The sequence below is a fragment of the Engraulis encrasicolus genome, chromosome 1, assembly GCF_034702125.1.
Source record: "Engraulis encrasicolus isolate BLACKSEA-1 chromosome 1, IST_EnEncr_1.0, whole genome shotgun sequence".
In the NCBI taxonomy this organism is placed as follows: domain Eukaryota; kingdom Metazoa; phylum Chordata; class Actinopteri; order Clupeiformes; family Engraulidae; genus Engraulis; species Engraulis encrasicolus.
Genome location: NC_085857.1, coordinates 31221396 through 31233895, shown reverse-complemented (window position 1 = coordinate 31233895; position 12500 = coordinate 31221396). Strand labels below are relative to the sequence as shown.

Sequence of the window (12500 nt, the reverse complement as noted above, 5' to 3'; positions counted from 1 at the left end):
CATCTACCTGGCAGAGACAGAAGTCATGTGAACGACTGAAGTTCCTCACCAGCCGTTTCCTACCACAACCTCCAAAGTTCCCATCAGTATAAAAAAGGAGTGACCAAAACGGTACAAAGAAGTGTGAGCATATCAAAAGTTGAAAGTTTGCGTTTAACGCCAATTGGATTTGCTTCTGCCCATCAGCTAGTTGGACACCCTAGATGGGTGAGTGGGTTGGTGGTGCCTTCCCTTGCATTCAAAACAAAAACAAGCATGGCTGCCTTGAGTGAGTGGCATACTAAGAGGCTGGTTCAGTAGAAAACATTATGGTAGAGGTAAATGATATCATCGAATATTAAGAGTCTGGAGTCATGTGTCATGCGTAAATGGTGCCTGCAGGTAAATCTATTCGCAGCTTCCTGTAGTGAAAGTGAAGTGAAGTGAAATCCCCATTGGGAAACTGCCAAATGCCAAATGTCGTTGTGACACAGCAATCCACAGCATACAAGTGTTCACTGCACACGACCAAATTGCATTTTATGCCTCACCCGTGCAAGGGTGCAGCCCCCAATGGTGCAGTGGGAGCAGTGTGGCAGGATGATGCAGTACCATGCTCAGTGTACCTCAGTCATGGAGGAGGATGGGGGGGAGAGAGCACTGGTTACTTAATCCCCCCACCAACCGGGCGGGTCGGGAGTCGAACCGGCAACCTTTGGCCTATATTGAAGGCAGCCACCCCTGCTGTAAACTATACCAGTGTTTTAAAGCCTTTTGTGTCTTGCATACCCCCTAGGCCTCTTTGTCATACCACAATCCACTCAATCATGCTCTATATCACTTCCTTCATCCCCTGCACTCCATACATCTGTCAAATTTCCCACGTACCCCCTGCCGTGTGCTCACGTGCCCCTAGTGGTAATACGTGCACTCCTGGTTAGGAATCACTGGGCTATACAACGACCCCCATCACCATCCCATCCCCAACACACCTCCCTCCGAGAACAACAAGCGCAATAACACGCTAGCACGGCTTCATCCTTCATCCATCATCCATCATCATGAGTCACATAACAGAAATTCCTTGGAGCTCATAATCTCCGGTCTGTGCTATGAGTTTAGTAAGTGGGGGCTTCAGGGGTGAAGGGTTGTATCCAGGCACTGGAGGGACTCGACTGGCCCCCTTCCTTGCGCTGCTTAATCACAGAACCCCCCCCCCCCCCCCCCCTGCAATACACCCTGCACATCTGACTGTGGTGTGGTGTGGTGTGGTGTGGTGGGGTGTGGGGGCGCCTACATGCATGCAGGGATGAGAGGGGGGGGGGGGGTCATGGCTCATATGAAAGGATGTGGAGCTTAGCCTTCAAAACAAAGGAACTCAGTTTAAACTCTTATATAGGGGGTAGGCCTTACTACCCCTCCTGCCACTCAGTGGGGGGTGGCTGGGGTCCAGCTTAAAGAGTCATTAACCCTTTGAAAGAAGGGTGCTTTTTAATGAACAATAACCAAATGAATTAGTAATTGTGTTGCTAATTATGTCAACAAAGGGTGTACTGCCAATACTGGGCATTCAGAAGTAAAAATCAATCATCCCATTTCAATTGAACCTCATTGATGGATGGATGGATGGATGGCTAAACTAACTTCTTCCATTATTGGGAACAATAAGCAAATCATAAATAGTAACTGTCCCTGTCACAGAGCCAACACTAGGCACTGGGATTGATCCAGACTTCTCCTGACCCTTCGACTCTTGGCTACTGTATCGGAGACTGTGGTGGCTGCACTAACACTGTATGTGGATAGTAGGGTGACAATGCCAGGTTTGGGTCTATTCTATTTCCGTATCACTTTCAGCATCCTCACCGTCGAGGCCTCGAGCTCTACTAAAAACCTAATTACACATTGCAAGCCCAGAGAGTTGGGGCTTCCAGTTACCGCCAGGCAAAGCATGGACCTATGTTAACTGCAATGCAGTAACTTACTCCATTTAATTTAATTGATTCACAAATATGACATTCCAAAGCATGCGCATCTTTGAAACTGCCTTGTGCGTGGGAGTCAGACTATTAAAATGGACAAAGTCATAACATGAATTATAAATGCATGTATTTTACCTTGTAAACTTTGCCAAAGGCTCCATCTCCAAGTTCACCAATGATCTCCCAAATTTCCTCAGGATTCGCATCTCTGTGGACGTGCTCATACTGTTTCTTCTTCTTTTCAGCTCCCAGTTTAAATATTTTCCGAAAATTAAAAAAGGACATTGTCGGTCTTTATAGATCCTTTCTTGTTATTGAGGGAAAGTCTTTGTTGTTCTCCTTAGTGAGTTGCGCACAGACACACAAGGCCTTATTATTGCATTCTTCACAGATTTCAGACTGGGTTTTACACTAAGCCAGCTAAAAGTACATTTCAGGTCAGATTTCCATCAGCCTGTTTGTTCAGCATAGCATTATTCCACCGTGATAGTGAGGGAAAAAAACAACCGAGGAGGAGAGAGGGGGTTTGTTATGGGTTTGAGTACCCCTATCGCCCCAACTCACTCTCTGTGCTAACACATTAGCTAGCAACATACAATTTCTAACCCAGTCAACGTAGTGGTTACTTCAGAGATAACACAACGTTACAAATTCGGTCACAGCGAGCCCCATTAACAGGGGAGACAGGCGGACTTCACACCACAAATTCTGAGTTGGACTCTGAAATCAGCACAATAATAAAAACGGACGCAGTCTGGCATAGTAGCGACATCCGTCAATTGAATCGACTGTCACAGGGCAAAGTAGTAAAGGAAACGGTTGTTGTTCTTCCAACTCTGTAGACCCAACTAGCCCAGCAGCACAGAACTACCGTGTGGGCTTTCTCCCCGCAGACGAGAACCAAAATGCCTCCAACTCAAGCCGCTTTCAGGTCAAAGTAATTCGAGTCTGGCGACATTGCGATATCCTGAGGAAAATAAAAGCAAAACGCTGAAATTCGCACTCTTCGGTTTTCTGTTCCCTCCGCGAGGTTCTGTATCCCGTAATCTAGCGGATTTGGTGACAAATGCGCGTGCATGCGACGGGCGCAAGTGTAGTTTTCCGTGGACATGTGTTTGGGGGACCAGGGTCATGTTGCCACCTTCTGTTCAGGAGGTCATCATTAAGTGGTCAGAACAAGTGCATATTTATGCCAGACATGTGGTGAAGTAAAGAAGACATACGCTCATTCAAAGTGCAGTTGTTTACATGCAATGCAAAAGTAGTACACTTGTCAAAGTGATAAGCCTGATGGAAACTTGTAATTCAACTATACGGTGAGCTATATAAAGTTAAACACACACATATTTGAGAATGGGCATATGCCACATGAGATGTGACATGTATCGTTCAGTCCTCTTGAACAAAGGAACAAAGTATCAGGGAATATTGTGGAAAAACTACAAATCCCAGATCGATAGGCACATGCACGCGCTCGGTTAAACAACGTTCCATGCCGTATTCATTCACAAACGTGTCTTTCTGTAGCATACGCAGCGACTGTTGAGTCTTTTCTTACTCTTGCATTTTACTTTAGTAAACTTTATTGTTGTCATCTATGTGCACTGCTATTTGTATTTGCAATATTTTCTTTTCAAGCAACTATGATGCCGAAATCCCGGGAACAATATTGGTTGGCCTGATGAACAGCGGCAGGGTCAAAACACAGGGAAGTTGGCATCTCTCAACTGAAATAAACTTTCAGAGATGAATAGGATAAGACGACAAAAGAGGTAATGTGTTCAGTAACAATCTTGTGCTTGTTGTGATAATACGCACAAGTTAAAGGGTCGGAGTTGGCCTGTTTTCGCTGTACTTTACAAATATCCAAGATACATTCTACTCTGTAATTTCCTTGGACATTGACACACGCGCTGTCACTTTGGCTTCCCTCCCTGTCAAGTCTCTATATTTAATGTCGATGAATAAATCTACTATAACCAATTACTCTTTGGTCCATTGACGGTAGGCTACGTTCTTGACATAAAAACGCTTTGCCATGGAGACAGAGCATGTTGACTCCGAAGACGAACCACCGTCAATGCTCTGGGGGCTGGATCCAGTGTTCTCCGCCTTTGCCAGGCTGTACATCAAAGACATCCTTATCATGAGAGAATCTCGCCAGATCCCAGGTAGGCCTACGTATCGTAAACAATGACATCATGTGTTGTAAATGGCTGCATTTGTTAATAAATTACACTATCGCTTATCTGTTATAATTTCGGGGCACTAAACTATGCTAAAAGCAGGCATGAAAAGCATTGGGCTAGGGTTATTTCAAAGATGACCGTGGGGGCGAGGGAGGGAGGGGAGGGAGCTGAAAGGATGGTATAGCTGTAAAGTTCCATGGGTGCTTTGGTCTGAACAGAACACTTGTTTCTGCCAGGCACTGGCAGATGCCTTTTAACCAACACCCAGGTATGGTGTTGGTGTCCTGAGAACTGTCTGAAGAATGTCATTGGAGCATTGACAATTTGAAACCTGCCATATTGACTGAATGTGCTGTTTGTGACTGTAGGATTTATACAATTATTCTAATTGTATGGCTTTGATGTCAAAATGTTTTCTTGTCGCAGTGCAAATTGCCTAGTTAGTTGGTTTTATATAAGTGTGCCTCTTCTTTGCATGCTATGACATTAAGCTGACACCGACATCTCTTTTTTTGTGGGTCAGGGTCGGGAAATGACCCCGGGCGGACTCGAACCGGGGTTCCCGTGGGCAATGTAAGCCCAAATGTGAGGGGCTTAGCGCCCCCCTGGCATTGACATCTTATGCTTGTGAGATTCACTCTCTGGGTTTTCCATAGTATACCATTACAGCTAAATTTGTAAAATTCAGTATGATGCATGATTGTGGCCTATTGGTAAAAATATTGGTTTTGGATCGGAGGGTTATAGGTTTGAATCCCACCCTTCCATCCCTAGGCCTACTGCACTCCATGGTGAGTTGCCATTGAACAAGGCACCTAACCCCACACTGCTCCAGGGACTGTACCAAAGACCCTGCATATAATTGTAAGCTGCTTCGGATAAAAGTGTCAGTTACGTGTAATATAATGTTCTCCATCCCACCATAGGCATTTACTTCTTCAAGACTCATCCGATATTCCAAGTGGACATTCTCGGCGTTGTGGTGTTCAGGAGAGAGAGGGAAGACTTCTACAGCTATGGAGGTAAAACAATCAGCAATTCCACACATGTAATGCCTTGCACAGTAGTGGCGGACAAAGTCCTGCCATGTCCTTCCGCTGCCTGTGGGCTGTACCAACTCCTAATGCCTTGTGTACACCCAGCGAGACCTACGCGACCTATGTAGCTGAGGTGGTTGAAGACGTTTTGTATTGAATTAGCTTTATTCGCTCTGGACGAGGCATTGACATGTTTGATTTAGCTAATCACATAACGGCTCAGGCTTGACATTCTGGGACATTCGGAGATATGAACTTTCCAATTGGTTTTCGCCAAACTGATTCATACCGCTCATTACCATAAGATTAGCTTGACTTAATCGTTAAAATTCGCTCTGGTCAATCAGTTCACTTCGCTCCTGGCGAATTCGCTCTGGTCGCTTTATTGGCCTTCCCTCCATGTAATGACTTACGCTGTTCAGGTAGCGTAGGTCGCGCTTGGTGTACACAAGGCATAACTCAGCCTGTACGCCAAAAAACCCCTCATACTCATGGCGAGTGTCTACAGTGAATGCACAGCTTGATTATTTTATTTGAAATCCACTGTGGTGGTGAATAGAGCCAAAAGCATGAAAATGGTGTTGATGTCCAAATATTTCTGGGCCTAACTGTATCTAATCATCAGCTTGTTCAGTGAACTTGCGGGAACAAAGGGCAGTTGAGTGCAGCTCGTAGGCATGTCATCCTTCATTTCTGTTTTGTAATTATGGCACGGTCTATGTAAATTTGTTGTGAAATTGGCCTTCTGGGTTGCCCCACAGCAAACTGTAGCCTAGGGCAGTGTTTCTCAACTGATGGGTCGCGACCCACTTTTGGGTCGCGGAGGGGTCATGGGTGGGTCGCGGAGCCTTGGTGTAAAAAAAATGTAATTCTAAAATAAAAAAAAAATCTACTTTTCCTGCAACAATTTACAACTTTTATTTTGATAGGCTAGTGAACTCTGTCTCATCTGTCGTCATAGATACAATTTGAATGTTTATGCGAGATAGATAGCGTGCAACCAGTCATTCGAGTCTTGGTTACATTTTGAGAATTGCATTGAATTGACTTGGAAAATGGTGGGTCCCAAGACTGTTCCAGTTGAGAACCACTGTAGCCTAGGGGCCCTAGGCCAGCTTAATCTGGTGATGTCCTGTGTTGCTTGGTATCCTCAGTTGATGACGGCACGGGGGTCATTAACTGCCTCTGCTGGAAGTCGGACAAGTGGAAGGAGCAAGATGAGCAGTCAAAAGGTAATTTTGTTATGAAGTATCCCTCTTATCATCTCAGACATGCATAATAAACATTTAACGTCTATTAATTATCCTGAAAAAAACGTCACACTTTAAAGGTTGTTGCACAAGTCAGATAGGTTTCTCCAGTGTGGCAATATTATCATCCTTGTGCCAATAGTACATTAGGCTGTTACTTAGCTTGAAACAAACAGCATTGCCTTTTGTTTTGAATGGCTAAGAGTTTTGATATTGATCAGTAGTTACCAAAAGATGTGATTGGGATATGAATGCACTTTCACAAGAGGCACAAATAAGCACAAACCATGCATATTATGTCATTTTGATATTACACTGCCATGTAGAATGGCCAACACAGCAGGCAAAAAAACAGGCTTGAAAGTGCAGTACAGTAAAATTGTAGCACTCTTTTGTAGCACTTGAACACCGCATTATGCTTTCTGTTCTCCCTCATTGCACTTTTCCTCCTACCCACTAGGGGGCAGAGTAGTGAGCGCCTTTTCCTCTTCCTGCACTGCTGGCTCCTGTGGGGGCTTCAACATTGATGACAAAATAATAAATCTTTCATTATTCTTCATCTACTTTGAGGGCAGCTATGGCCTTAGGGTTAAGGTGGTGGTCTTAAGATCAGAGGGTCGCAGGTTTGAATAATACCCTTACCTCTCCCTACACCTCAGTCCATGGCTGAAATGCCCTTGAGCAAGGCACAGAACCTCACATTGCTCCAGGGACTCTAATGGTGCATTCCCCAGGGTTGGGAGATGGGATGTTTCTGACCTCCTATTGGCTGAAATGCATTGGAACGCCTGTTGAAGCGGAATGTTCAAGTCGCGAGCTGGGGCAAAAGCGAAGCAAACCAACTTCGTCCCATTGACAATCGTGATGTCATTACAGGAATGGCAGCGCACAGTGTTGGGAATAGTTTATGTTGCACATTACTCAGCAATCACCATTCTATGGACAAATAGAGTTCATTTGGACAGGTTAACAGTTACAAAACCGCCCATGAACCTTTCTAAGGTGTAGTTATTGCAATCGCCTCTTTCAAAGATGAAATGAATAAAAATGCATGGTGTTATTTACAGCTCATTGTTTACATTGCTGACATCTTTGAGTAGTGGATATGTATTTTTGTCCCTCCATGTTTGTAGTTTGGTTAGCTTGCTGGTTGGAATGCTTTCAAGAGGGAGGTAGCTGACTCCTTGTTGCCTATTGGGAAGGTCCTACCTCTGGGGAATGCACCATAACCAATACCCTGTAAAAGTTGCTTTGGGGTCATTCCATGTCAATTCACACGCCTTCCCCACATGACCCTCTCCGATTTAGCCGATATCTCACATACAGGTGCCTTTTGATGTCAATTGAAAGAATACCAAGTATTAGCACCCTACGTCTAACGGTTGCGGAGATGAAGCCCTCCAAAGTTGGGGTGCCATGCCCACTTTTCAAGCCTGTGAATTGCATACAAAATTTACAAGCAGATTTTGACACCTCTGCTTTTAGTTTGAAGGAAGATACAGGCCTAAAAATCACCATGGCCCCTCAATATGACCCTGTCTACCAGATGATGTACTTAAAAATGGCATGCCTTGATTATTTTTGGCTATATTAAGCCTGAAAAAACTGAATTAGTGAAACGTGTGTTGAAGAGTCTTGCCACTTTGGGGTTCCAGATCTTGGAAACTATGTATGCTTTGGGAGTTATAATTGATTTTCCATCATATTTGGGAACTGGACAGTGTATTCCAAAAAAAGTAGGGCACTCAGCCTTTTAATGATGGAATAGGAGGGAATCAAAAACAGCTTTTGGACAAAATGACCTTACGGTACCCTCTACTTCAGGCCTCAAATTAACCATGTGGGCACTTGACTGGAACTCCCTTTAACCCCATATACAGTAGCACTGTATCAAACATTCAAGCTTGGAAAAATGTTGTTTTTCAAAGTTCTTCATATTAATCTTGGCCTTCAAAGTATATGTTTTTGTCTATGCCTTATCACAGTGTCTGGTTTGTCTGCTGCCATCTGCTGGTCAAAAAACACAACAACAGTGTAATTTAAGAAAACAAAAGGGGTTGGAAAGTCTTGCCCATAATTTACCAATAAAGTAGCCGAGAAATCTAGACGCCCCTAGGGGTTAAGCTTGCTAGGCTGCCAATGAAGCACTTTAATTCTACAGTATATTGCTATATATTAATTATGATTTTAACAAGCATCATGCAGAATGCTCAATCATGATTACATTTCTACCAGGACACCCCCACCCCCATGTCTGGTAGAAATGTAGTGCAGGGTGAGGCCATCTTGGGACTGGCATCATGATTGATTGATTAGTCACACTTAGAAAATTATTTAAACTAGAAATATTCATCATGCTTGTTAAAATAAATATATAGCAATATACTGTATAATAATTACAGTGCTTTATTGGTTAATTATGGGCAAGATTTTCCAGCCCCTTTTGTTTTCTGACATTACGCTGTTGTTACTTTTTTAGACCAGCAGATGGCAGCAGACAAAACAGACACTGTGATACGATATAGAGAAAAACACATATACTTTGAAGGCCAAGATTAATATGAAGAACTTTGAAAAACAAAGTTTTTCCAAGCTTGAATGTTTGATACAGTGCTACTGTACATGGGGTTAAAAGGGCGTTCCAGTCATCAAGTGCCCACATGGTTAATTTGAGGCCTGAAGTAGAAGGTACCGTGAGGTAATTTTGTCCCAAAGCTGTTTTTAAGTCCCTCCTATTTTATCTTTCAAAGTCTGAGCGCCCTACTTTTTCTTGAATACACTGTACAGTTCCCAAATATGATGGAAAATCAATTATAACTCCCAAAGCATGCATAGTTTCCAAGATCTGGAACCCCAAAGTGGCAAGACTCTTCAACATGCGTTTCACTAATTCAGTTTTTAAGGCTTAATATAGCCTAAAATAATCAAGGCATGCCATTTATAAGTACATCATCTGGTAGACAGGGTCATATTGAGGGGCCATGGTGATTTTTAGGCCTGTATCTTCCTTCAAACTAAAAGCAGAGGTGTCAAAATCTGCTTGTAAATTTTGTATGCAATTCACAGGCTTGAAAAGTGGGCATGGCACCCCAACTTTGGAGGGCTTCATCTCCGCAACCGTTGGACGTAGGGCGCTAATACTTGGTATTCTTTCAATTGACATCAAAAGGTACCTGTATGTGAAATATTGCGTTAATCGGAGAGGGTCACCTGGGGAGATTCTAGGGAATCATGTGAATTGACATGGAATGACCCTTTGAATAAAAGCATCAGCAAAGTGTAATGTAATGTAATTTCGCTTCCAATGCACCAGGGGGCAGAGTAGCGAGCGCCTCTTCCTCCTCTTGCACTGCAGGTCCCTCTGTGGGCTTCAACATCGACGAGTAGCTGACGACAAATTGATAAATTAACAAATTAATGAATCTTTCATTATCCTTCATCTACTTTCCCTTCCAACCCACCAGGGGGCAGAGTAGCGAGCGCCTCTTCGTCTTCCTCCTGCACTGCTGGCCCCTCTGGGGGCTTCAACATCGAGGAGCAGCTGAGGCGGCTGCAGCAGGCCCAGCGTGAGGCCTCCTCCCTGGACATCGGAGACCTGCTGAGGGTGCGCGGCTCCGTCAAGACCTCCAGGGGTCAGCGCGAGATCATGTCCTCCACCTTCTGTGAGTGTAGATGTGCACAAACACACACACACACACACACACACACACACACACACACACACACACACACACACACACACACACACACACAGGCATGCACACACACACATGCATACACAGCGTGAGATCATGCCCTCTAGCTTCCGTGAATGTAGTTGCGTGCATGCATGCACGCACACACACACACACACACACACACACACACACACACACACACACACACACACACACACACACACACACACACACGCACACACACACACACACACACACACACACACACATGCGTGCAAACTGTACTCCTACTCACCTAATCATCCCCCAACACACCCCCACATATATACATGCTCAGGGGTACTCCATCTTCTCTGGGTGTAAACAGAGTGACACACGCATGCACACAAGGACATGCACAAGACAGTGTTAGTGCACACACACACACACACACACACACACACACACACACACACACACACACACACACACACACACACACCTGTCAAGACCTCCAGGAGTCAGTGGGAGATTGCCGTGTGTGTCCCACCATCTTTGCATATGACACACATACACACACACAAACACACGCATGCAAACACACCTGCTGCCACCACGGACAAACACACCCGTACATACACAAACAGTCCGCCCCAATGTACACATAACAAACGTTACCCCAACACACACACACACACACACACACACACACACACACACACACACACACACACACACACACACACACACACACACACACACACACACACACACACACACACACTGCCATAATGGATAGCAGCTGGCACAGCTCTGTATAGAGCACATTTGTAAACATCCCTCCCGCTGACACCTCCAGAAGATAAACTACTGAGGCCTAATAGCCTGGCTTTTAGCTTAGCTCCCTTGGTGCTGCTGGCTTCTGTTTCACGGAAGATTTGCCACATCAAGTCAAGTCAAGTCGGCTTTATTGTCAATTTCTTTACAGGCACTGGTCATACAAAGAATTGAAATTACAGTTCTTACTTTCCCATGCAGACATAGGCATACTTTACATACAGTATTGGCCAATGGTTTGGACACACGTTCTCATTCAATGCATTCTCTTGACATTCATGGCTATTTACAGTCATGGCCGGATTAACCATATGGGCACACGGCACAGTGCCCAGGGGCATCAAGCATTCCCAGCCGGTGGGGGGCATCACAGGAGAAGAAACTTTTTTTTTTGTTGTTGTTGAAATTATTTATGTTTGAACACTTAAAATTGTTAAACTTGACACTACCGTATTCATATAAAATTCATTATTAAAAGTAATGTCATAAGAGCAACCATATCATCATTCTGAGCAATAGTGTCGTGACAATCAAACCCCCTCCCTGAACCCTTCAGTTGAGCCGGTCCACCTCTCGTGAAATGTATCATGTGTTTAAAAAGCCCGCGGTTGTAGAAAAGAAAAATGGACAGTTGAGGTTTAGTGCCCAGGGGCATCACATTGCCTTAATCCGACCCTGTTTACAGTACTTTGTAGGTTTTCACAGAGGGCGTCAAAACTGTGCATGAAGAACACGTATAGAATTATGGAAGATATCAGTATCTAGCAGTTTTCCAACAGTGATGTCAGCTGTCTATCCACCTGGCGTTAACACGGCACAACTGATGGTCCCACTGGTTTCATTAAGCTTATTAGACACGAATAAAAAAAAGCGTTGAATGAGAAAGTGTGTCCAAACTTTTGGCCTTCACTAGATTCTTTACAAATGAACGGTGCGTGGTCGATTTTGCTTCAGTGGTGCGCGCAGTGCACAGCTAAATCAGCTAAATGACCTCATATCTGTTTACAAACAGCAAAGGGGTTTACAGTATTAGCCACAAAGATTTAAAAATGTGATGTGTGCAAACTGATGGCCAACACTGTACATACAAAAAACAATGCAAAGACGCACACTTAAAACCTTCGAAAGGGGTCTTCAGATACTTTGCACATACGGTGGGTGTGCATGCAGTCAATCGCTTTGCTGGAGAACTGCTCGAGTTGTTGACACACGTCCATGCAAAAAAGACAGCCACACACTAAAAACATTCAAAAAGGTTATTAATACATATACATTCCACATGCAGTGGAAATGCGTAAAATCATTTTCATTAGGTTTAGAGCTCAGTAAGTCCGCATGGAAGAAAATGGAAGTCAACACATTGCATTCTGTATGTCCAATAATACATTTGTTTTTTTTTTGTAAGCAAAACAAAAGCATCGACGGGAGCTTCTCTTCTTACCTCTCCATTCTAATTGTACTGTTTTATTGATTAATGTTTGTCAAATAATCCAGTGCAGAGACAGTGATCGCTGTACAAGAGAAAAGGATGGAGTAAAATGGATCCTGACATCTTGTGTGTGTGTGTGTG

The 12500-nt window shown here is 44.1% G+C and overlaps 2 protein-coding genes across 2 annotated transcripts in view; one reads left to right on the top strand and one right to left on the bottom strand.

Moving 5' to 3' along the window:
- Positions 1–3014, bottom strand: part of slkb (STE20-like kinase b) — a 104937-nt gene extending 101923 nt beyond the window's left edge. The window contains exon 1 of the mRNA XM_063200056.1: positions 2097–3014. Within this exon, the coding sequence (XP_063056126.1) occupies positions 2097–2246 (150 nt within the window). The 5' untranslated portion in view covers positions 2247–3014. The remainder of the gene's footprint in view (positions 1–2096) is intronic.
- A 637-nt stretch (positions 3015–3651) lies between these two features.
- The window catches only part of stn1 (STN1 subunit of CST complex), a 31969-nt gene continuing 23120 nt past the window's right edge, over positions 3652–12500 (top strand). The window contains exons 1-5 of the mRNA XM_063213720.1: positions 3652–3733; positions 3970–4132; positions 5077–5172; positions 6342–6419; positions 9902–10099. Coding sequence (XP_063069790.1) covers positions 4000–4132; positions 5077–5172; positions 6342–6419; positions 9902–10099 — 505 coding nt within the window. The 5' untranslated portion in view covers positions 3652–3733; positions 3970–3999. The remainder of the gene's footprint in view (positions 3734–3969; positions 4133–5076; positions 5173–6341; positions 6420–9901; positions 10100–12500) is intronic.